The sequence below is a fragment of the Pipra filicauda genome, unplaced genomic scaffold (genome assembly GCF_003945595.2).
Source record: "Pipra filicauda isolate LSUMZ 115617 unplaced genomic scaffold, ASM394559v2 scaffold81_size6448238_pilon, whole genome shotgun sequence".
Lineage (NCBI taxonomy): Eukaryota > Metazoa > Chordata > Aves > Passeriformes > Pipridae > Pipra > Pipra filicauda.
The window spans coordinates 4,747,085-4,774,436 of NW_024104998.1; the positions used below are offsets into that span (position 1 = coordinate 4,747,085).

General features: G+C 37.8%; 1 protein-coding gene across 1 annotated transcript; it reads right to left on the bottom strand.

Annotated features, from left to right (window-relative positions):
- Positions 1-7,452: 7,452 nt before the first annotated feature.
- Positions 7,453-17,062, bottom strand: LOC120325088 (lipoxygenase homology domain-containing protein 1-like). The gene is made up of 6 exons (XM_039390438.1): positions 17,019-17,062; positions 16,443-16,521; positions 15,942-16,227; positions 14,298-14,376; positions 11,468-11,543; positions 7,453-8,672 (listed from the first exon to the last, which is right to left on the bottom strand). The coding sequence occupies exons 2-6, from the start codon at positions 16,448-16,450 to the stop codon at positions 8,618-8,620; spliced, it is 504 nt and encodes a 167-aa protein (XP_039246372.1). The 5' UTR covers positions 16,451-16,521; positions 17,019-17,062; the 3' UTR covers positions 7,453-8,617.
- Positions 17,063-27,352: the final 10,290 nt, after the last annotated feature.

The window sequence follows — 27,352 nt, forward strand, 5'->3', positions numbered from 1 at the left end:
CTCCGCCCGCACCCGCCGCCGCCACCACCCAGCTGACTGACGCCGGGAAAGAGGATGACCTCATCCCTCTTCCCTCGCTGCCGCCGCCCCCCGCCCGGCACCGGCACCGGCACTGGCGCAGGGGCGGGGAAGGGGGCGCTCGGCGGCCGGGAGGGGAGGGCTCGGCGTTGTCCCGAGGGTGCGGAGCACGGCCCTGCGGCGGCGAGGGGAGGCAGTGGTTTTGCCGCCCGGCCCGGGGAGGTGGGCGCGGCGGCGGCGAGGGAGCGGGTCGGCGAGGGAACGGGGCGGGGTGAGGTGTGGCCGGCACCCCCCGGGGCCGGGGCCGCAGGAGCAGAAGGTCGCGGCCCTGCCGCCGGCTCTACTGTCGATCTCCAGTGCCCTCGCAGCAGTTTGTGTTGCCTCTGCCCCGCCGGCGCGGGGTGGAGTGGCGGGACGCGGGTGGATGCGGACGGGGCGGACAGGAGGGCTGCCTCCCCCCACCCCTGGGCTTCTCGCTGCGAGCGGGGATCCTCGGACCGGGGGAAGCCGCTGCCGCCGCCGCCCCGGAGCGGTGACAGGGGGCCGGCCCCGGCAGCGATGCCCAGCCGTAACACCCGGCCGACGGAGCGGGAGCCACGGGCCACACTGCGTGGCCGCGCTGAGCCCCCGGCCCGGCGAGTCCCGCTGAGCCCCTCCCCGCTGTCCCGGCCGTCCCGTAGGAAGCGCCGCCGCCGCTCCCTAACTTTGTGAAACGCGGTTGCGAGGTGCAGCTCTCGGATTGTGCTGTGACTCACGCTGCCTCAGAGGCGTTCGGGGGAAGGTGAGGAGACACCGTTTTATTCCACCACCTGGAGAAATCGTGTTTTAGGCGTAAAATTCACTAGGCGAACTCACGATGCCTTTCACTGTTCCCCGCCCCTTTCCCCACAGCCGCGGCTGCACGCGGAGCGCGGCCGCTCCTCACACACAGCTCGCCCGCGTGTTTCGGGAGCAGAACTGGCCCCGCTGGCAGTTCCTAACTCGGACAGCGAGCGGCCGAGGCCGGGAGCGGCCGTCCCGGGCGGAGCCGGCGGCCGCTCACCGCCGAGGAGCACAGACCCCCTCAGGGCGGTCCGCGGCAGCCGTCGCTCTCAGAGCCCCGCGGGGGATGCAAGTGTACGCTAGCTACCCGCTCACGGACGGCCACCAGCCTCTTGCCTCTGGGAGTCACACGGGAGTCATAGGGCTTGGGCTGTTGGCTGGGTGGGGAGGCATTTGCCGCCTGCCCTTGGCCCTTCTGCCCTCTCTGTCCTCTTGCACCTCTAACCGTACAGAATGAGCAACTAAGTGATCTCTTCACATTTTAATTTTTTTTTTTAAACCTCTGGAATATTTTATAAGCATGCCTTCTCCCTTCTTAAAATAGAAGAGTGAGGTAGTTCAACCACGTTGGTAGAATATCTTAATAGGAATGGCAGTGAGACTGTGATAGGGCAGTGTTACGTTAAGCTATGTGACTAAATATAGTCCCTTTAAGTTCATTAATTAAACAGAAGAAGTCATATGGACAGCTGAAAAATCTGTCTTCAAACTCTTAAATGTACGTGGTAAGTATAAAATTGCCTTTAGGAAATTAGGTTTTACTGATATATACCCCAGATTTCAAGAAAAGACTGCAGCATGCATTACAGTATTATTCAAAGAGTGCTGAGCACACAAAAATCAAACTTTGGAAGATGAAGACCATACATGAAACTAATTTGGTTAGTTATTTTGCATGTTATCTCACAAGAGTCTTTAACTACATTGTCACATAGTGGTTCTCAAATAATACATACTTGCTGTCCAATCTCTGTTACCATGGTATAATGTTATTTCTTTTCCTTTTGGAACCCCATATTTTATTCTCACTACAATTCATATGATGTTTCTTGCCTTAGACTTGTAATGCAAATTGCTTCTTTCTCAAGATATCTTTTCATAATTTGGTCAGCAGCTATACATAATAGAGTACATTCATTTAAGGTCCCTTTCAACCCAAACCATTCTATGATTCCAAGATCACCTTGTCAGCAGAGAAGGTGCTTAATAACAAAGCTAATTTAGTGGCAAGTTTATGGTTTATATATATCAACAAGTTTCCAGCATTATTCTATTTCATAGAATGGTTTGGGTTTGAAGGGACCTTAAAGATCATCCGGTTTCAATCCCCTGCCATGGGCAGGGACACCTTCCGCTTTACCAGGTTGTTCAAAGCCCCATCCAGCTTGACTTTGAACACTTCCAGGGATGGGGCATGCACAATTTCTCTGGGTAACCTGTTCCAGTGTCTCACCACCCTCACAGTAAACAATTTTTTTCCTAACATCTAATCTAAACCTGCCCTCTGTCAGTTCAAATCCATTACCTCTTATCTTATCACTATATGCCCTTGCAAAAAGTCCCTCTCCACCTTTCTTGTTGTCCCATTAGCTACTGGAAAGTGCTATACAGTATCTCCAGAGCCTTCTTATAGTTACATCTTTAATAAAATGTTATAGTGTGCACTTTAAGTTACTTTAATTGAGTCTGTTTAACATGTACAGGTCTAAAAGATGCCACAAATTTATAATGGAGGTTATAGTGTGATGCATGGGTGAGAGTGATGGAACAACTGTGCTCCTAGACTTGAAATCCTCACCTAAATTGCTTGGGCTGTAGGTGGAGTAAGAGAGTTACTCAAACGTGTCAGATTAAGATGGAGAGAATAAAATGGAGGAGAACAAGGTCCAGCTTACTAAAAGGGCAGAAGGTGCCTCTGAGCAATGCAGTAGAAATTTAAGAATATAAATGGCATCAGTTCAGCTGTACATCATCTTCGGAAGTCATGGTAGCCTGTTTAAGGCTACTCCACTGCTTGCCACTTGGAGGAGGTAACTGCTGGGGCCAAGTGTCCCTACATCCTCCCCTCCCTTCTCCTTAAGTGGGGCAAATTTTCTGGTATGTTTGCCCTGAACCACTTCACTAAAGGGTGAATTTGACCAAAGGAATTGATCCATCTTCCAGGAAGACTCCAGTTCACCACAGTGGGTTCAGACCTGTAAATCTGAAAGGTGTTCAGTTTGCCCAATATTTTACTGTGGTGGAGAGAGTTTTACATATCCTTTCCTATATTTTTCTGTTCATTCTCCCCCTCCCCTTCCCTCCTCTCCCCTCCCCTCCTCAGTAGTGGATTCAGCTACTGTTGCATTTGAGAGGGAAATAATATTTCCCACTGATTTTCATGTTAAAATTAACTGTCTGTTAAATGAAGACAGTGCATTAGATGAACACTTAAATTAAAGGCTGTTTGATACGCTATAAGAGGAATGTCTTCTGTTTTGTTTTCTCACTTTAAAGATAACAAATAAAAGGCATCCCAAATAATAATAGTAACAGAACCAAATTTCCTCTTTGTTAAACTGACATAACATCTATGGAGCTATCTCAAGGCCAGAAGAGTTTGTATATACACAGTGTGCAAAGCAGCATGCATTCAGCTAGCCAATGTTGGCACTAAATCCCAGAAATTATTAATTACAAAATATAATTGAACGGCAAAAGTGAGATCACATAAATACATATTTCCTAAACCAAGTACAGAAAAAAAAAAATATTTATTTCTCATGTGAAGGTAATTTTTGTCTGAAGGAGATTTTATTCTTGGCTTTCTTTTTCTCCAACTTTCTTTAAAGAAAACATTTTTATGGATACCACTGCTTTTGTTCTGAGTTACGACTCCTGTTTCCCTTTTTTGCCCCTTACAATATCTTATAATCTATGTCTACTTTAACAATACTTTTTGTCTGTGTGTCTTTCTGTTTTTTCACTGCAGACCATTATCAATTGAAACCTAAATGTCCAGGAAATAAGCTTCTGGGTTCCAATCCTCTTATCTTTACTCAAAAGTATTTTTTAGCTCTTCGGGTTCCTGATATGTTTTTCTAAGTCTTCTTTAGCTATATTGTACAAACTGCCATTTCAAAATACACTCAAGCTCTTGCTTGCATATCTCTCATTTTGCCATTAGAATATCAGTATACTGTACAGGTCTAATAATTTTTTGCATAAATTCATTCCAAAGGATTCCAAAATCTATTTTCTTTTGTTTGGCAGTACTTTTGGCAATTGCAGTTTAGTGCTTGATGTTTCTGCATTTTCTTCTAGTTCAGACTAACTGAAGCATTAGAATGAGCTCATTGTACTGGATTTGACACATTATGGAAGCATTCTGACACAAAAGCCTGACTTTCTGGCTGTCAGTCCCTTGGGGAGTAGTTCTGTGTCATGAAGGAGCTGTGCATAACCCTACTGTCCTGGCAGGGCTTGCAATGGACCAGTCTCTCCTGCTGAACAAAGCTCCTGAGCAGCCCTTCTTAGAAATAAATGAAGTCCTAAGCCGTAAAGAGTTCTCTGGTGATGTCTTCCAGACCTGGTGAATCTGCTAGCAGATCTTCCTTCCTTCCTTCCTTCCTTCCTTCCTTCCTTCCTTCCTTCCTTCCTTCCTTCCTTCTCTCCTTCCCTGCCTCCCTCCCTTCCCGATGAACATTCGTTTTCTCATTCACTCAGACATAGCACTAATTGCCTTTTTGCCCAACAAGCTTCATTCACAACAGGCACATGCCACTGTGTGCTCTGATAACAGAGTTACTCCATAGCAAAGGAAGGATGCATTTCCTTTCAATGAAGCCTATATTTCAGCAAATTAATATAAGCACAAATCAGAAATACATTGGTAAATTGGTATGCTGTTTAGAAAATTAATATTAGAATACTATATCTTTTTAAAACATACTTAAACTTCATGGTGAATTGGGCCTGTAGTTTCTTTTATTATATTTCCAGAATGTCTAAAGATTAGAAACATGTAAATACATTCAACTGTATGCTCTAGATCGATAGATAGGTAGACAGACTGATAGACCTGATTGATTCCAGGTTTAAGCAGACAGAGAATAGCCATGCTTTGATGACAGCATCTGGATTTAAATATTACTTATGAAAGAAGAAATTATTTCTTGGAATTTTTGAGAGATTGAACTCAGAATTTCTTAAATTTACATTTGTTGTTTAGAAATGGATTCCAGTCACCTTTCAAGTCACTTCATAGTATGTATTTAAATATATAATCAAAGATAGACCTAAATATATATGGAATGATAGAAGAAGACATAGCCATATAGGAAAACATCAAGGAAGCAAACTTTGTACAATACTGACAACCCTTTCACTGTCATTGTGCATGCAGAAACCAACCAACAAGCAAGCATATTTCTTTTTATGATAAATGGGAAAAGCATTTATGGAATGCCTAAGGGGATATTAACATGCCCTCTCACACTGTAAAATGTAATTAAGAATTTTCAAAAGTTTGAAGAAGAAAATTAAAATCCCCATTTTCTTTCCCATTTTTGATTCATCTGTTCAAAATGAATTCAAGTCGAGCAAAATGATTGTAAGACAAAGATTCAACTAGCACAGAAGTTACGACACTGCTTTGCACTGTTCAGTACGGAGGATTTTATGGACTTTTCCAGTCTACTGCCTTTCTTTGTGGAGAAGTGCAAAAGAACATTTCAAACTGATATGTCAGCAGAGGTGGTTTATATTTGCAAAGACATTTATAAATACTAACAATGGAAGACTAGATGTTATCTATCCAAGACATCTAAAGAAACTCAAAAGGCAACTTGGTACTTCCTTTTTTCTTATTCTCATGCCATTTCCACAACTGACAAACTACAGGGTGGATAGATGCAATATAACTGGTTGTATGTACTTAAAAGGAAGGAATTCTTTCTTATGTATGATGAGTTTCAGCAAGGCAGTACTTGGAGTTGGTGGGAGAATATTAAATGGTCCAATGAGCCAGTCAGAGCATTGTTATATTTTTTTCAAGTCCTTAACATCATCAGCAAAAGAAATGAAGACGCTTAACGGCTTAAATTGGCAAAAATGTGTCACCTAGGTCAACCTAATAATATATATAACAGCACGCCAGGAGAAGTGGATGAAGAAAAAAGATACAGTTAACCAATACTGGACCTTTAATGGCCATTTTCAGACTCTATTTTGTCTAAGAGTCTATATTATGATCTTCAGGGTATATATTTTAGTACCCAGCTCCAGGTTTTCTCTGCAGTGCAAAATTAAATTAAGAATAATGACAATAATGATAATAACAACAATAGCAGCAGAATCCTCTAGCCACTGCCCTATTGCACAGATCTTCAAGGACAGGTTGCAGCAGGGAGAGGCAGTTGAAGACGAACCCTTCTCTCTACTACAGGTTTACCTTCTCCAACTGATAGAGTTCTCTCTCTGCTCCTTCCAAGACTTCTTTGTGTGCCAGATTCATTAGTTTCTTGTTTACCCAGGCAGACTCTTTTCCATGCTACATCTCCGTTCCCCACAGAGGCATCAGTGGTGTCAATATATGCCCAGGTTTTCCATAGGCAGAGCAGGGTGCTGGGAGGAAAAAGACAGGGCAGCACCCTTGCTGTGTAGGAACAGCAGAGTGCACACGAGGAGGCAAGTCTGTAATGTCCCTGTCTTTGGCCTGCAATTTTTCCAAAAATCATCCCACTGACAAGGGAGAGAGACTAAGTGACTTCTGTGCCAAACACAGCAGACATCACTGTATACCATGTGGAAGAAACACATTTGGGGTTTGGCACTGGTCACAAGCTAAATATGGCAACTGGCATGTCTTCCAAGAAAGACTTGAACAGGAGGCTATATGGTATTTCAGGTTTTCTTACCAAAGTGAAATCGCCTGCAAGCACCCATGATGCTCTTGAAATGAAGCCCTCTGCTATGGTGGCCCTGTTAGTGGAAGGCTTAGAGAGGTGTTTACATGGCTCTGGATCAAGGGAAGAGAATCAAAAACCTGATTTGGACACCCCATAGGTAGAGAAAATAATTTTCAAATATGGAAGGCAGCTGCAGAAGGAGGATACTCACTCTTAGTAAGGAAAAACAGATTAGGAAGGCACCATTTACACTTGATAAATCAGAAATGACATCAAAGAGAGCTAGTATTACAAACTATTAATGAAAGACATAATAATGAAACAAATCACATAATAGATCACAATGAAGTGATTCAGTGTAATGAATACTGATACTAAGTAAGTGAACTGTGCACTCTGGGGATACAATTTCAAGTCCATTCCAGAGAGCATGGTAGCAAAGGGAGAAAGAAAAAGCACTTCTAGAAGAAATTGAATCTGTTCCATTGCTCACATTTACCACATCCACACCTTATACCTTTTGATGACATAGTTAGATAAAGGTAGATAAAAATGATATTACCTACCAAGACCAATTATATGCACTTATTGTTTTGTGTCAAAGTAACAACTGAGATCTCCACACACATACAGATTTCAAGCATCCTCATTTCACAGAATAATGTGAGTAAATAAACATTAAACATATTAAAAAGACAGCCAGACAATGTTTCATCAACACAGATTAGAAACTCATTTAATTCTTGTGATTATAGAAAGCACATAGCTGATACAGAACATGATGGCATCTTGAGGGTGAAACAGGTCTAAATTTCAAATCTTCATAAAGATTTTAGGTTTTGGATGTACAAAAGGTGAAGCCTTTGATAAATGGAGGGATGACCTATGTAGCTTATATACAATATTTGTATTTTGATCACACACATGAAACTTCTGGCGATGTGCAAGTCATGATTTCAGTTCAGACTTGCCTAGATCCTAAACTCTTCCTGAGTCAATTCTGACAATATCAAAGCCTACCAAAACAAACATTAATTTGTGCATCTGTAGCTAAATATATTACTATTTATTGTGCATTTGCAAAAATAATTGTTCGATTTCTTTCTTTTTTTTTTCTTTGAAGGGAAGGCATTCACGCATATTGCACCGGAAAGCCAGTTAGATAGCTAAGGACAGGCACTGCAAAAGTCATTGTGCTGAGCAGGGAGATGCCTAAGCCTCCCAGTAAGCTATTGCAGTGTTCCTGATAACAGCCTCTCTTAAGACACTTTGGATCTAAAGATTCACAGCTGAGTTTCTGTCTCAGCTACAAGATTTTACAGTCAATGTCAGAGAGAGGCTTACCAACACAGGGTGAACTCCTGAATAACAAGGTCTTTATTACTCTCTGTTATGGTCCTATAGAAAAGAGCAGCGATACATGGTAAGGCTGAAACATTGTGCAATTTGTTTGGAAAATGATTTAAGAAAATCTAAATTTTAATAAATGTTGAAATTGATAAAGATTCATCAAATTAGTAAATACTGACAGATTTGATACAAGAGCTAAACTTAACTTACCCACAAATTATTGCTGGAACAAAAATATTTGAGTATGTTACTACATATGTCTACCATTATGATTGCTCAGATCAAGTCCGCAAACCATGTTACATATTTAAATTTCTGATATCGAAATTTCAGTCATGCAAAGTTTTCGAGCATTTCTAATAGGATCACACTTCTGTGTTCACATTAGACACATTTAATTTACTGTGATGTTTTTAACTCATTGTTTTGACATTTCTGCACAAAAATTACAATACCTTCAGAATTATAAAGTACAATCAAATCAAATCAGCATGAATTTGGAGAAGCAACACACTCAGAAAGAATCAGAAATCAAGCTGCTATGGATAAAGTTGCACTGCGGTGAGGCCATCACTTTCATCTTCAGAAAGCCACCTTAAGGAAAAAAACATAAAAACCTGTCATAAACACAACACATGTAAAACTTAATAAACAGACAACTCGTGAGAGCCTGTTTCTGCACCTTTGGTTTTCTAGGAGAGCTTTTACATTGGTTTATCCAGAAGCAGAAACCAACCTGAAAAAAAATAGTGATTTTTTTTTTTTAATTTTTGTTTTAGTATCCCAGTATATGTAATTTAAAAGTGTAATTAACTTTATGGGTATATTTATGAAATATACATTTGTTTTATTTCTTGGTCATATGGGTAACCTGTAGTTCACCACAAAGAGTGACATAAAATCAGGATAACTCAGAGCAAGGAAACCTGTTCTGTGATAGCAGATTATTGTTCTGGTATTCCATTCCCATGACTGTTTATTTCTCGTGTCTCTTTGTTGGTTCACAACATACTGAGTTGCATAGTGGGCTCAATCCTTGCTCTGTAAGAGCCTATGGAGGTTTTACTGTTGATTATATGGGAAATAAGCCTGAGTCCAAAACTCAGGTAGACTGGTGTTAACTGGAACCATGGATACAGTGGAATTAGTATCTAAGAGCCTATGGAGGTTTTACTGTTGATTATATGGGAAATAAGCCTGAGTCCAAAACTCAGGTAGACTGGTGTTAACTGGAACCATGGATACAGTGGAATTAGTATCCAAAGAGAGTTAAAAAGCTTCTAACACTTTTGGAAGGTTTATAACAGTCTACCTCATGTGATATCTACTAAGGAGGTAGTATGGGAGGGATTCCTAGACATTAGTATAGCATTAAGTAGCTCACATCTGAAGTTGCACCTTTCAACATCTGGGAGATATGGCGGAAGCTAAACACTTCCAGGTTGAAACACAACTAATCTTGGCAGCTAAAATTGCATATGGATGTCACAGAGCCTAGGAAAGGTGTGATGTGTAAGGTAGACAACAGGCATTTAGATGGGTTAACAAAGGATTTGGGTTTTTCAGTGATGACTATCTTTTAGAGACATTGTTTGTACCAGATGAGTCTTTTGATGAGAGAATGAACCATTCCCCATTTACATGGTAGGCTTGATGAGGAGCTCCATGTCTCAGCTGGAAGAGGGACATGAACTTACAATTTCCTGTATTTTAGGAGTGCCCCAGAGCCTCTGGGTCACTGAGTACTCTGGGGTTAACCTCCTAATCTCTTCTGCTAAAATACTTCCATTTTGGGTGAGTAGGTATACACCAAAGTAACCATACATCTCTAACCCACCAAGGCCCCTATTAAATGTCCTAGTCAGCAGCATGTAGAATCAATCTGTGTCAGTCGCTCCCCCACATCAATGACGTGATTCGAGTTCTTATGCCAAATGGGTCTCTTACATACCTTTGTCGTTTTACTACAATACTTTAAATAAAATTGAAAAAAAAATCTCTGGGAAAAAAATGTTTGTTGCAAGCTATCTTTTTCAAGAATCTTCCTCTGACTGGTGTGATCTGAAAACTCTTACAAGCAGAAGAGATGGAGTGTCATCAACTGAAATTCCGTTATGGATTGTGTTTCACAAAGAAGTGATATTCTGGTTTAAGGATTTTTGCTCCTGTCCACTAACTTAAATTTAGGTATTTGGAAGACTAGATAGTATCTGAGCATGTGTTTGGAGAAAGTTAAGTGAAGTTTAATGTTGTTGAAAGACGTCTAACATTGTTAGGGTCATTAACAGCCTCACATTCTCGTGACTTAGACTGTAGAGTACAACTGACTATCCAAAAACCAAAAAAGGTACTTTTTTGGGTTCAGGGTTGGGATTTGGCTTTCGTCAACTGTTAAGTTTAGAGACATATTTAGGGAAAGGATAAATTAAATATTCTTGGCTGCCATTTCTGTTTTCAGACCACCAGGTAACATTCCTCTCTCTAGGTACAGGGAACTTATAAATTTTCACACTTATGTGTTCTCCAGGTGCATTAAAAAGCTGATTTCCTCTTAGGAAGACATGAACATGTTTGTTTCAGATGCTTATTCTGAAATTCTTCAAGCTGTGAACTGTACACTATAGTGAGCAGTCACTCCAAATATACCCTTCAATTTAATTTCCAACTTTTGAAACTGTACTGTTTCAGTTTGATGCAGACTAAAGTGCATCTACTTTTTGCACACTAGAAGTCCTTTACACCAGGACCTCAGAATCCAAATAAATTTAGAAATTTAGGTCATCATCCTCCTACATCACATCATATAAAGCTTTCTTTTGGTTTTATCTTATTTGCTGAATATATTTTGGATCCATAGTAAGCAAACATAGAAACAGAATGATTCTAATGTTTTAATGTTGCCTTTTTTATCAATAAGATACACTCCTTTTTCTCCAGTTTTTTATCTATACTGCCATATCCTAACATCCTCCTTTCTGTTTCCCTCCCATGTCTGTTTGCTTATCCATGATATGTTTGTCAGAGCCACATATACATTAATGCTTGTATAATGGTTCGCCAGACACCTTCTACCTTTGAAAATACATACAAATACCTTCTCTTGGCAAAGGCACTAAACTGTATCTCTCCCTTCTGCAGTCATTCAGTTTTAATTTCTTGGAAAATATAGTGTTTTCTTCTAACAATTCTTCTGACAAATTAGTTTGAAATTGGCCAAATGGTTCAAAATTCTTTGGCGATGGACTGATAGCAACACAGTATGGTATAAAAAAGTTCTTACTGTTTTAGAAAACCAGAAGAGAACCAACTGAGAGACTAAAAAGACTACTACTAATTCTTGTGGAGAAGAAAATGGTTTGTACAGAGTGATGATGAACTGATCTGCTGACCTGTTACAGTAGAAGCAATACACTGAATTTCTAGATGCATCTGTGATTTCCACTTTTTCCAGAAACCAGCCACTTGCTGTAGAAGGAAAAAAAAAAGGAGAAAATTTAATAAAACCAAAACACAATTAGAGTATAAGAAGTGTTTCTAATTTCATATCCAAACCCCATGTGGTTCAATACTTCCAAGTGTATTCAACATCAATAATAAAACTGAAATGTAGATAATTCAAATTACTACCAACTTCTCTCAGTTTTATAGGGAAGGTCTATGATGTTTTTGACAGAAAATGTAATGGAAAATTTTTGTTACAACTTAACTTATTTTTCCATATTGAACAGAACAGGCAACAAGACAAATGAAACAGAGTGCATGGTAATATTGAATACGTTCTTGAAAACCCATTTTGCCCTTTTTCGTACTTGGAAATGTACTCCACATGAACCCCTGGTGGGCATTCTACTGCTCCCTTCTAATTAATATATTGATATGTATATAAACCAAGTGGTGAATCTGAATGCTCCTTATAATTCTATCTCTCCAGTACCGTGATTCAGAATAGCATCTCCATTTAGGTCAACACTCACATCTGTTTCAGCTTTAAGAATGTATTAAATATTATACTATAATCTCCTATTTTGCTGTGTGAAAAATATCTTCATTCTTGTGATATAGAATTTTATTTCATGGAATATTAAAATATTAAGATTTTAAAACCAAAACTTTTATATATATATATGTATACAATGTTTTTGCTGATATCTTTAGTTGTGTTTGCCAAGGCAAATATTAATGACAATATTTTAAAACTAATTAGGACTATACTGCTATTAGCTGACTACCTTTTAGCATTCTTTGCATGTCCTACAGATAAAGAACTATATTCTATCAAATTATTTTGGTTTTCAAATATTTGGACAAAGTTCTAAATAGGCTAAAACCAGTAAAAATATTTTATTTGTAAGTAGATTAAAAATGTAATGTGAAAATATTTGTAAATTGTTTCAATTTGAACAAAATGTAAATGCATTGCAACTTTTCTCATTTTTCATTGGCATTTTCAAAAAAAATAGTTGGTATAACTAGGCCATGAATGTGTCTAGGTTTTCCATCTTCAATTCACAAGATTCATTTATTGATATTGTGAAGTACTTTTGGAACTCCTTTAATGAAATCTTGTGAATGGTTTAATATATCATAGACTCGACTTGGAATATATGACCTTTCATGAAATCTCTAATTCATAGTCAGGATTATCAGCAATAAAAATTTACGGTCTCTCAAATTTACACAGCATTTTACAAGAGAATATAAAGGCATGTTTGTGCTCTTGAAAAGATCAAAATCTAGTGCTTCCTCCTTTATTGACAAAACTCCAACAGACACCTCTGAAATATCCAGGTATGGATAAATCCAGAGGCATCTAGGAAACAGATGAAACATTTCAAAGAGCTGTTACATTTGAGGAAGCTTGTGAAGGTAACAGCTGATGTGACAAGAGACACTTGGAGATAATTTCAGAGAAAAATTTAGAGGAAGGTAGTCATGTCTGTAAGATGAATTGACACACACCAGCTGTGCTAGGAAGGCAGTATTAGCAGCTATGTGATGTTGATCAGGGCACAGAGAGAAAAGATAATAATTTTGTTGATAGTTTGGGATCCAGGAAATGAAAATTCAACCTATTATTTCCCCTACAGACGTCTGTGCAACTCTCAGAGTACCAGAAGTCTACCGGTGTAGAGTTCCATTTCCACACTGGGAATCAGTCCTAAACTGAATTGTGTACATGCACAGCAGGATGAAAGTCAGCAAAAGGATCTTATTTATTACAGGTATTTCAACAGGTTTGGTGATTTTTCTGTTTGAATTTTCAACAACATGACGTATACAATGTGACTGGTACTTTGGAAAAAAACACCAAACCTGTTCAACTTTTTCCAAATAAGAACTGCTATTTGCAGAATTTTGCTTGGTTCATTCTAGAAATGATAAACCCTTGCCACTATATAGTGCATCATGAGCTTAGATTAATCAGATTTTATTAAACCTAAAACTCTATTTCTTTGAGATGGGTTAAGCAAATTTCACCTGACTAGAGTATCTCAATACAATCAGACCTTTTTGACTCAAGTTATACATTGCCTGCAAATTTAGTTTATGTATTTGTATGTCTCTATATATCTGTATACATCTGATATCTGTATATTCCTAGGGTTTTTTAGCACAATTAAATTTAAGCTCAAAAGATTATATGCTGTAGTCTCCCACTTAATTTTTATGTAAAATTCAGGGTTTAGAGGTTACCTGTAACGCACTGTACATAGAAACATTTTCCGTCGTCATGTGTGGTTATGTACTATAGCCACATCCTCACCTAACATCAGGGCAAGACCTAGTGCACACTAATGTTCTCTTCACACTTTCACAAGAAGAAAAGCCCTATGTGTGTGAGAGGGAGCTACAGCATGCTTTGACCAGAGTCCAAAACTTGCTCAAATCATGGAAAGTTTAGCCTGCAGTTTGAAAATTCAATCCTATCTTATGTAGGACATCTAATAAGGGTTTTGGCTGAGCAATGTTTGAAGGATAAAACCATCTGAGGTTTATGTTAACTTGATCTCTATTAGAAAAAAAAATTCAAATTAAAGTCAAGGGAAATGTGATAGACAGAGGGGGTGAAAGCAAGCACAGTGAATCTGACCTCATTTGTACACAGATTTGTATTAGCTAGCTGTAGCATAGTATGACTTCAAACACCTTTCCAAATGTCAGGCAGATCTTTAGGCAGAAGATTTTTACAAGGCTACTGAACACAGGCAGTATACTCACCGAATCCTTTCCCATCGTGACCAATTTCAATTGAATACAGGCTGCCTAATCTTTTTGTCTTAATCTTGAATGTATCGACCTTTAATATTAAAATACAGTTATTAAAAATATTATACCTATACCAATGTTTGGAAACTTACAAATTTATTTAGGTCAGTTCCGAGATTAATTAAAATATAATAATACCAATTCAAAATAGATGAGTCACAGATGATTTATTTTCCATACTGAAGATGGTGGTATAGATCCTGTCCTACTAGGTCTCAGTTTAAACAGAAAAGATTCACTTTTCAGTTTATAGTAGGACAATCTCCACCTCTTTCCTGACTTTTGTCTACCAGAAAAACATTTTTTGGTCTCATGGATACTCAACTGATATGGTCTTCTAAAATGTTGTTTAGTATATAATATATAAATAAATATTCAAGAACATTAGAGAGAAAGGCTTTTGCTACACGTACCATTATGTCTCTCAAATAGTATCTACTTTAAAATATTACCTTGTTTCATATTGCAGATTTTTTTAAAATGAGATTCTTTTTTCATAAGGCATTTGACACCACTGGCTACCCATTGGCTTGGCTGGATTGCTAACAGGATTTCTATGTATCTACTCTTCTTTTTCAAAAAGTAGAGACACCTCCTGCATAGTAGTAGGCAAAAGGAAATACTGCTCAAGACACTTTTTTAGTTGCTCCTTGTGCCTGTAGTTAACCAGATTTATTAACCTCCTCAGTATGGAAGACAATTCATGAGTAAAGATCTTTTAGAAGATAGTCACAGGTATCCTGGCTGAAGAAACTTGGACCAACTGCAGGTAAAAAGATGTTTAGTAATACTGAAGAAAATGAGGTACATCTCTTAAGGAAGATATTTTCACTTGAGTTCTAATTATTCAGTCATTACCTGTCAATAAATCCACAGGAGAAAGATATGGAAAATATATATATATTTCTTGTTACTTAAGGGTAACCATCATTGTACTCTGTTGCACAGGTGGTGACTAAATGGAGCAATTGCTTTGTCGGAGTAATATGCTTATTAAAATAGGAGAACAGTCAACTAAGGTACTAGGACATAATGCAGAGAGTCTGCATTATTATGCAAATATCTGTATCTGAATTATTGGGTCTCTCAATAACAGCCTAAAGCAAGATGGATATCAGAAATAGGTTGATGTGTATGGTTCCACTTTATCTGGTTATAGGCTTATACATTCAGTGAGGCTCACAGCATCAGTTTCCATGGCAAAGTAAAATGATGGGATGTAAGAGACTGATGTATCCTCATGCACAATATTCAAAGTTTGTGCAACAGCATGGGATATTGCACATATATGCACATACACAGGCAATGCATGTTGTGCATTTCAGAACAAGGAAATTAATAACTGGGCGGATAAGTGGATGTAATATGAAGATGTATTTGGGACTAAGAGACAGAAGAGCAACAGAGACAGCAGAAGTAAAATGTCCCTTGGTTACTCTGGTGAAAAGGTGAAACAGAGATAGCTGAGAAAAAATCTCATCTAACGACATAGAAAATAGAATAAAATACCTAAAGTTCTCTAAAGAACTTGCAGAGATTTAAAATTTGCTTTTCCAGTACAGAAACGGACACAACTTGTAAAATCTGTGTACTCACCTTTCCTCTTTCAAAGGGGTTTTGATGCTCTAGTGACTGAGAGAGTTGAAATACCTCAGATTTGTCCTCATTCCCAAATAAAATAATATGCACATTGGCATCAGTCCCTGCTCCCCTTTTGTCACCTGTGTACACTTTAATAGTATACTCTGTCACATTTCTTGCTTGACTTTCTTCTTTATTTAAGTTGTTATCGATGTCATTTTTTTGTTTATCTCCTCTAATAACAAAAGATCTTGGGATATCTCTCTGTATTTCAGGCTTATTTGCACCCACAGAAAATTCTCTGAAAAACAAAACCACATATGATTTTGTGGTAAGTAAATCATATGTTAAATCAAAAAAATCCTATGAATTTATGTGGAACAGTTAAAGATGGATTTATTTTTCAAATATCTCTTTACAGAACCGCTCTGATAGTTACTTTGATTCAGTGTCTGCTCAGTGTTTTCAGCTATTACATTTTAAGAAAACATTACTAACTTTACATAATATACTTACCCATTCATTTCAAATACATAGATAGGATACTCCTTTGCAGCTTCTTTCACTTCCAATTTTTTAATGCTCAGTTTGCAGTCTACAAAGAAGGAAAGAGTTAGGTAGAAATGTTGCATTGCATGTCAAGAAATTAGGTAGACTCTATTGTTGGTATAATGGTGTCATTCCTAATATATTAAAACATCATTTATTAATTAATTTATGAATGCCAACAATTGAGTTAAAAATGTTGGAATCATTACAAGATTCTTTATTTTGTTCCTATTTGTAAACCTCAGCTTAGAAATTTAGGAGTAAGCATTTCCTTTGTCTTAATTAGTCAAGCAAAGGAGTGTTGTCTTCACCATCCTTGGACAGGCAAGCAGAAAAAATTCAGCATGACTGAGGCAGGCACATCTGAGAAGGAAGAACAGAAATACACATCTGGTGTTTCATCCTCAGCGAATGTTTGACAAAAGGGCTGGAGCTCTATTCCACACGCAGCACAAAGAAGTTAGGTGGCAGGTATGAAGAAAGTTCAGCAACTCACTGTATCCCTCTGCTGTTTGAGAAAGATTGCACTCTGACTTACACTACCTTTTGAATTTCCTGCTGGGGGTTTCACTTCAGCTACATGGCCTGAATCTCTTGCCACTAGTTAGTCATGAAGACTATTCATTTTCCCTTCTCTTCTATTATTTGTCGCTTCAGCCCTGTTCAACAAACTGCATTCCAATGTCTTCTACTACTGTTTCAAGTAGTCAATAGAATATAATAAGACTCCTGTGGAGGAATCCAGGACATTGTGTTACACTTACAACCTGCCAAGATAGTGCAGAGAGCGAGTCAGAAGCTTCAGGAAGGGATCTTGAACAACCTGATCTTAAAAACCTGCTCAGATACTGAATGAAAGTATAAATATATTAGAGCAATACTCTGCCTGGGCTGACCAGTCCTGCAGGATACATCTGACTTGCTTGAAGACAGGGAGGCCCCACAGAGAGACCTCGAAAAATTAGAGGACTAGGCAATCACCAACCCTATGAAGTTCAACAAGGGAAAGTCTTGGATTCTGCACCTCGGATGGGGCAACCCTGGATGTTCATGCAGACTGGGGAATGAGATGGTGGAAAGTAGCATTGTGGAAAGGGACCTGGCGGTCCGGGTCGACGGCAAGTTGAATATGAGCCAGCAGTGCCCTGGCAGCCAGGAGGGCCAATCGTGTCCTGGAGTGCATCAGGCAAAGCATCACCAGCTGGTCGAGGGAGGTGATTGTTGTGCTCTGTTCTGCACTGGGGCAGCCTCACCTTGAATACTGTGTGCAGTTTTGGGAACCACAATATAAGAAAGATATTAAGCTGTTAGAGAGTGTCCAAAGGAGGGCAATGAAGATGGTGAAGGGCCTTGAGGGGAAGCTGTATGAGGAACAACTGAGGTCACTTGGTCTGTTCAGACTGGAGAAGAGGAGATTGAGGAGACACCTCATGGTAGTCTACAACTTCCTCAGGAGTGGAAGAGCAGGGGCAGGCACTGATCTCTTCTCTGTGGTGACCAGTGACAGAACGTAAGGGAACGGCCTGAAGTTGTGTTGGGGGGGTTTAGGTTGGATATTAGAAAAAAGTTCTTCATCTAGTGAGTGGTTGGGCACTGGAACAGAGTCCCCAGGGAAGTGGTCACAGCACCAAGGCTGACAGAGTTAAGAAGCATTTGGATGATAGTCTCAGGCACATGGTGTGACTCTTGGGGATGAGAGTTGGACCGTGCAGGGATAAAAGTTGGACTCTATAATCCTGTGGGTCCCTTCCAACTCAGCATATTCTGTGATTCCATGATTCTGTGACCTTAAACACTAAAGAGCTTTTTTGGTTTTCAGGATTTTTGATTCAAATCTTGGTCCAAACTAGTCTCAGTCCAAACAAGTCTAATTACAATAGAGACACCCTTACTCATCTGAAGTGTTTTATCATCTAAGTAACTCCTCTGGAAGAAATCTATTATACATCTAACCAATCCTCTCTTCATAAGACACAGAGGCAATAAGCCCAATGTCCCTCCTTTGTGAACTGTGTTTTCAAACCTGAATGGAAAAGCCTTGCCTGTCATGCTCTCTGTGATGCCCTTTGGCAACACACAATTGGCATATTCAATGTCTGTCAGTCAGACAGATGGCCATAGTTAACTGAAGCTATGGGGAACAAAAGCAGAGAGCCGTATGCCTTGCTCCCCACAACACCATAGCTGGGCTCTCCCTCTCCTTCCCTTCCCCTCTGTAGTAGCTGCAGCTCCACACTGTAGCCCCTTGGAAGCCCGTAGCAAACAAGGCAGCCTGTGCTGTGGTACAGGAGTGTTGACCAGCCAATGAGTATGCACACACTTACTGCCCAAATCTTATGTATTTGGTTGAAATTGGGTGATGAGTCTAAAAGGCTTTTATGAAGAGTCTACAGATAGGCAAACAAAAAAAAAAAAAGACAGATAAAGTGTAGACATAGAACCCTGTTTTCCTAGAAAACTGTCTGAAAATAATCAACTGTAATACATAGTAAGTAATGATTTGCAATTATATAGCAAATTTCATTAACAGACTTAAAAAAAATATTTAATTATTTTTTTAAATATTCCCTCATAGCATGATAACCATTCTATAGATGAGGCAAAGAGAAGTTAAAGCCATGACGACTTTAAGGAAGATCAGTGACAGAACTTGCTGACCAACAAATAGAGGTAAAATTCCCTTACGAATGTTACAGAGAGAAAAGAGAACAGTTGGAAAAAAAGTGAAAATAATTGATTCAGGGAAGGAATATTAAACAATACCAATTTCTTACTTGAGTTATAATTATTCTCCTAGATCACTTATTAATAGATGATGTATTAATTGCAGAATATAATTATTCATCCTAATTTTATGTTCATCTTTCTTTTATGCAATGGAATAGTTTACTTTCTGGATGCAATAATGATATAGATTTTAGATCCAAGGATTTTAATATATCAAAAGGTAGGATTTTACTTTATAAAATATTACCTTTTCTAGAAGTAACCAAAGGAAATTAATTGGTATTTAACTCTGGCAGTAATTTCATTGACTTTAACAGGATGCTAGCTGTGTGATTCACATCACTGACTTTAGAAAGTAAAAAGTACTTTACCTGTTTTGCTGCTGATCAAAAGAACAATTTTGTCCAGTTCTCCCAAATCCACAGCATCCACAACAACTGAAAATGACTAAAATAAAAGTATTCAGTATTGCAATCTCAAACTATATTACTTAACCATATAGGAAAATTTAAAAATAATATATAGGAAGTACAAGAGTGGATTAAAGGGTAAGTTTTAAAGTACTTTAAGGCAGTGTACCTCATTTTCCTCTCCATGCTGGACATTCTGAAATGGCTGGAGAAGAGATCTGTCCCCTGTGTCGCCACGACTACCATATATACATGCAGTCACGTGCACTAAATTTCTCTCACTCAAAATATTTCCAGAAAATACTGTTAGATGATATGTAACCACTGCAATATCAAGCAAAAAGAGATCTTGACTAGGTAACAGTTCTGCAACATCTTCACGTGGCAGGCAGAGCTGTCAACAGTCCCATATGCAGCAAACAGTGAAAATGACCTGGAATCCATCCTGGTGATGAAGCTGGGAGCAGCAGGTGAAAGGGCCAGAGAAGGACTGAAAATAAGGCTACAACATATGTCCAAGGACTGTGCAGAAGACTGGGGCATAGAGAGGAATAGAGTCAGATGCACATCTGAAGTAGCTCAAACATGATCTGAAATGGACATCCTATGCCCGTTATGGCTGGAGGTTCCGGGTGACTTTGGCCAAGGCAAGTAAGATCTGTTGACTTATCATGGCCCTGATACACTGTAGTCAAGTAGAAGTTGCATTGCATGAACTTTGTATCAGATCACAGAGTGGATAGAACAGGCAGAATTCATTGTACAATTGGGCAATTGAGGAAGACTAATGTAGGCAAGGGCAGAGAGCTTAAATGCTTCAACAGCGGTCTTCCTTCAGGTAGTGCGATCAGATTATCATAGCATAAACACAGGCAACCAAGCTTTTGTCTCTGTAGTGTACTGAATAGATTGGAGAGAGGAAAGATGAAAGAAATCTCTGAAAAGAAGTTACATACAATAAGGGTAACATATATGAATGCTACAACTCCTTTAATTTTATAAAATTCAAATTATTTCATAATCTCAGTGTGAATTATGGTTCTTTTTTAACTTTGTGGAAATAATCTATTTGAAAGTAGCATAATGCATTTTAATTTCACCTTTTCAATATTTAATTGTTTTGCCTTAAAAACTACAGATTTGCAAAATTCACCTTCTGTACAGCCCTGTATGTGAGAGGAGAAAGAGAGCAGCATGTCATCCCTGGGGATTCCTGAGGTGTTAGCATCTCAAAGGGATGTACAGTGAAGAGAAACTATTTATGTATATATTCAGCTGGAGGCCTATGCCCATTAATACACCCAAAGGCACATGTGTTCACAGCCAGAACTCAAGGGTCTGTACTGTATTTTATCAACTGTGTTTTGATGGTTTCAATTAGCCGTTAGCCTATGCTTCATCACAGTCCCAAATAGGAAAAAAAAAAGAAAGAGGCAAAAAGAAAATATAACTAAGAGATGAAATATTAAGTCACTCTATGAATGACAGAGCTTTATCTGAAATTTAACAGCACTTGGCTTCTGGTTATGATGATTATGATCAGCTGCTTTCCATTCCAATTAACACAATACTGGTTTTGTTTTTAGCTGAGAAAAAGAAAACTGAGGAGAAAATAAATTAGATTTAGAAAGATGACAGAAAAACGTATCTCTTTTGCACAATAAACTGCAAGTAAGTGTGTGTGTAAAGATCTCTTTGAACTCCACATGTACCACTTGCTGTGACACTGCTTAAAGCTATCTTGGACATAAACAGCAAAGATTTGGGGCAATTATGGTTCTAGTTTTTTCTTCACTGTGGTTACAAAGCCTCTTTTAAGACTTCTAAAGCATGTGTGGAAACAAATAAAAGCCACAGAGATGAGCTATTTCATTTGTTTGTTATTTTACCTAAACACATGGGTAATATAACACCTATTCCTTGTTTGTGATTTTTTTATCTCTCAATCTCAGAGCATTTACAAAGAATAAAAATATTACAAAAAAAAAAAAAAAAAAAGAAGAAAAAAAAAAGGCAAAGAATGGGGAAATTATTTTTTCAACCAAGAGGTTGAAAGTGACAGAACCAGAGTCAGAAAAAGGTCATAGGGATTCCAATCTCACTGCCCCTTTATCACCCATGCTGGATCTTTCTCCCATCGTTTCTGTGTGCTTGTACCTGTATCCTACATACTTCTGCATGTGACAGTGATCAGGCTTTTGCAAGGGGCACAATCATGGCCTTTATGTTAACCTGAAGGTCCTTTTTTTTCAGTCTTGAGCGTAGGAGATGAAATCCATTAAGCCCTGTTTTGCACCCATACTTTGGATGTCTTCAAGTGAAAATAACACCTTTAAGCAATATAAAATCTAAAACCTAAATACAAAATTTACATTATCAATTGCAGCCAAAATATGGAAAAACCACAAAGCCTCAACCTCTATTAATTCTTCTGAGATTATTTGCATACATACATTTAGACGTATTCAAACACCTCACTGAAACTGGGCCATAAGTTCAAATACAAAGTGTATTGGGGTGGTTAATATAACATCTACTTCAACTCACTTTAGTTGAACTGAATTATTTGGTTTCTGCATAAAACACAGACACAAATTATTTGAATATTAAGTATCATTAATTGGTCTGTTAATTTAGTTGATAATTGTTTCATTATATGGTAGCATTCAGTAATGAGGAGATATGGTGGATTTTAGGTGAAAAGATTTCTTTTATTTTACTTAACCAAGGTGATGTATGAAAGAATTGTTGAACTATTTTAACAAGCATAAATATTTGGAGTGTATAAAGATAATAAAACTGAAGCTTATATGTAGTTTTGAGCCATTATTTACTGAGAGTCTTTGTTCGGAATGTGCAAACAAACAACAAAATCTCTTAATAGTAAATGAGCTATAAAAATCATATTGTTAATGTCAGTAATATGAGCTGCTGAGGACTAAAGGAGAATAGAAATATTACAGTACTGCAAGAAAGGGATATTTCTTTTGAACTGTTCTGTGTAGCATATAATAATGGTTCTGTGCAATCAAATGAATATTGCACTTACCATTTTATGGTACAGAAATTAAGCTGAGTGGGTAGTATTTTCCTTCATACATTTTAAATTCTTATCCAGCCTTTATGAATCATTAAATAAAACCAATAAAAATTTCTGTTTTGATAAAGGTTTCTATTGTAGTACTAGGATGTGTTAACCTCCTGGACCAGTCTACTGCTTTGAAGTAGATTTATACCTACCAGAAAGTGCTTCTTTTAATGGCCACTGTATGGGGAATTCAATCCATCTGTCTCCATTAAGAGAAAGAGGAAGTGTTTTATTTATGGTGAGACTAAAGGTATCCAGGGTCGATGTGTTCTGTATTTTAAAGTGATGAAGAGACAACTGGGATATGCTGTTTTCCAAACTCTGGAGACCAAGTCTCACTTTATAAAGCGTTCCCAAATCAGATGGTAAATGTATCTAGGAAGCAACAAAACCATGAGTTAGCACCCAAACAGAGACAAATGCAAAGGTAATTTATAGCAGAGAGGAAGTTTGCTTTAAAGGGATCAGAACAGTCCTGGACCCCTTTTACATCAGCCTTGGTGCTAAAAGTCCCACTGACTTCAAAGGCAGCAGAACCAGGTTGACTGTAGGCACTTAAGGATATTTTAGCCTTATCTTCTAGGGACATTCATTGTAATTGTTCCATCAAATTCAAATTACATGCCACACTTACTTCTAAATGTGAATATGTAACGTTAATGCTATTTAAATTGATATACATTATTAACTATTTTTGGGGGGGAAAAAAGAGAATATGCTTGATCATTGTGAACTCGAGAAAGTAAAAAAAATTAAAAAATGAAATCTGGTGTGCAACTGAAAATTTCAGTTCTGTTTTTCTTGAATATTTAAACAATAATACATGATTATCTCACTTTAAAAGGAAACTCAAAGAAAATTTAAATATAGGCATATCTTACATCATATGTTATTTGGTTCTTAGTCTGATGATCCACTCTGTTTTCCATGGAAACGGGATTTGACTTGCCTTTGCTTCCGTAAAAGACCATAACCATTTTGGATATATTTTCTGACAAATTTTCAAATTCTGGTTTTGTTTCTTCTTGATGTTTTGTTAAATAAATCCTCCATCTGCCTTCTGAACAAATAAAATAAAAAGGAAAAAAATATAAAAGATGTTTCTGTTTTCATATATTAACCAAGCCATCTGATATAAAATTTCTAAGATGCTTAGTCTACATGGGGAGCATTACTTTATTAGCATGTCACCTGAGTGCTGATCAAGTATAAGTATATTGCCATTTCTTACTACTACAAAGGGGAAACTACTGTCAGTACTCATAAGTGTAATGACATATGGTGATGAAAATATTCTCCCATTATTACTTCAAAAATGATCAATAAAACAGTCAACGTAATTACAGAAGCTATACCTGAATTCATTTCTTCTTTTCCTAAAGGCCAGGCAGAAGTGCTCCTCCTTTCCTGAATTTCTAATTAAAAAAAGATCAAATTAATACTTTCTGTAGAACAGTGTCTATATGATAATAAATGTCTGTATTCATCTCTAGTGAGACAATTGACTGAGTATTATATCATTTAGATTAAAGATTTAAATAGGAAGTGTACAATGTGATTTTCTACTTAAGCATCATCTCCTACATATCATCCTATTGAATGAACTGACTCTAGGGCTAGCTCTTTACTGTGAAATGGCTGTATCATGAAGATTCAAGCATTTTTCATTTTAAAGCATTTCTGTTTCATTTGTACAATTCATGCTCTGGAAGAATGAGCACTAATTAGATGTGTATAAAGTCCATTCTAGGGGCTGATATTCCTCCCAGTGATATTAGTCTCCATTGATTTCAGTGGGATTTGGTATAGACAAAAACTGTTTATAAACATTAGGTAGAGGCCTGAACCAAAGATGAGAAGCCTTCTATTGAGTTCATAACCTAGACTGGATTTGCCAATTATAGTATAAAGAAACTCACAGGAACATTTTGTTCAAATCAGTGCAGTCTGGTAGAAACAGAAATTAAATATTCGTTTTTCTTTTTTTTAAAGAAAAGTCAAAACATACAATCTAAAACAAAGCTGAAATTATTTGCTTTTGCACAATAGCAGCTTCCTCCTTTTCTTTCTGGTTTCAAATGATCAAAATTTAGAGACGATAAAACAGAGAAAATGGATTGAATTGGAATCATATTCATTGTCAAGAGACTAGTGCTGGACAAGAACAGTAGTGCCAAATGTTGCTACGGTGAGCAGAGATGCCTTGGGAGTTAGGTGGAAAAGAACTAGAATATTTTCTCTAATCTAAGGACTCATCTATACTGTTAATTAACTTCTCCTAGAGGTAGCACTATTTGAACTACATCGGTCTTAGAGGTGCATATTGAGCTTTGATTGCCTGCTGATGTGGTTGGACCGTGTTGTGGTTCGGTTCTATCTTGCACACCAGATTGTATTCAAATATATGCTTGTATTGAAATCACGACACAGAGAGGAAGGGTGTACATTCCCTTCTTGTTTTGACAAAGAGTGCAGTCACAGGCAGTGGGGTGGAAACTGCGCCTCTGTGGTCTGATTACTCACATGGTGTCAGTCAAAAATATGTCCTGTTTCTGGCAAAAGCTGTCCAAACCGTGTAGCAGAAATATGGTAAAACAGTCATCTTCAATACAATAGAGATATTTTCTTCACTGCTTAAAAATATTTTGCCCCACTTTTTGTCTCATTTCCACTCTGCCTAGCAAGTAGTCGGCAGAGGTACTTGAAGCTTAAAAAAATAGTTTGTAAATGTAGAATAAGACTTGGAGAGGCAGCAATATGTAAAGACATAGGCCAAATATGTTGCCATTTATGCCACTATAAATCTGGAATAACAAAGCAGAAATTATCCTCTGGCAAATAATGGTTACTAAATGGTACTAAAACACAACCATGTTCAGACGCACTAATTCCCTATATAATGACGATGTTCTACAGGAATAATTTAAACAATAACTTGTTTGTAGAAGCAAATTACAGTTTGGAACAAATTTCTTAGCAAATGATAGTTTGAAGATAGTATTGACCTGTGGCATTCAGAGCTACTGAGGCAGATCTTTTTCCATCATGTCTGTCTTTAAGCCATGTATGAGCCATAAACAATGTTTCGATCCCTGAAGATGCTGATTCTTTCACAATAATCTTCTCCAGAAGCCAGTCAGAACCTTTCCCTTTTTCAACCACCATCCTTTGCAGAATCCCAACATCTACTGCTTCCACTTGAAAAACATCCACCTGAAAAATTCAGAATCAAAAAGTCATATGGAAACAGAACCATGGAACCAAATTATCAGTGTATTTTGAAATACAGAAGCGAGAAGAAAATTAGGAATTTTTTTGTTAATTCAGTAAATACCAACAGAACCAGATGAACAGAACCAGAACAAGTTTAAAGATGCTAAATGCCTGCCTTAAGAAGTATTTACCTGCTTTGTGGTTCCACAATTTACAGCTAAACTGCTTCTTTTCCCACAGAGATCTATCAGTTATGCTCAATTTGTGAGAGATTTTCCTTCCCAAATTTTGAATTTAATGATCTACAGGGATACCATTTTAAACATGTCTTACTCTCAACAAAATATACGCCAAGGGCTATCATTTGAGGGATGAAATACAGGGAATAAGAAGGGTGGAAATAAGCATCACAGAAAGGTATTTTATTTTCTTCAGAAAGAATGACAAACTTCATTCCAGATTTGGATTAACTTGTAGGACTAGTTTCAATAAAAGTAATTGAATTTAAGGAAAGATTAGAGATGGTTATGTTGAAATAAGTTCAACTCTTCTCTATCAGTTAAAAAGTCCATAATATTTTTACAATTTTTAAAACACTGGAGTAAGAATCCTAAAGTAAATGGTACCAGTTTCACAATATGGGATTTTGGATTTTTTGGTCTTCACCTGTTTTCCTATTTCCTCAGATGGAAAACAGAGATTAAACTCTTGGCAAAGAGATTTTCCACCTTTTTTGCTTTATAGATTATGAATTATCATCTCATTTCTATTGGGGTTGATAACTGGTAAAATGTAGTGTTATTTGTGATGGAATTTCCAGCACAATTTAAAGATATAAAGATGTTTTTGAAGGGATTAGGTAGCAAGAAAAAAATGATGAAAAACATTTGGCTGCTGAGAAGTCTTCTCAACCTAATTCACACTGAAGTTGCTCTGCCAGAGCAAGAGGGCAGCAACCCTTATTCAAAGGTTTATGCAGAGATGAAACAGAGAAAAGCGGTTCTCTTGCTCCACCAGTCACAATTATGTTTCTTTCCTGGACAGGTTTTCCAGCTGCAGAACTGATGAAAGATTTGTGTCACAAAGACCAGCCTGACCATATTGCACCTTAATAAGACCCAGCATAAGCTAAAATATTGAGCTCAAAATTGCAGATATTATATGACCACCTATGGTCATTATATGACCCAGAAACAGAAAACTTTTAAATTTATTCTTAATATTTTTTTCTTGTTTTTCATTATTGTATGTACATGTGAATATGAAAGTATGTGTGTTTGTGAACTACATCTTTAACAGTCTCCTCAAAATAACCACCAAACCATCTTTGAATTACTCCGTGGCTTCTATACTGAAAGGTCACATTAGTCAAGAACTGCTAGAGTGCATCATCTAATCATCATCACATCTGCACTATCACCCCAAAGTTATCATTTGAA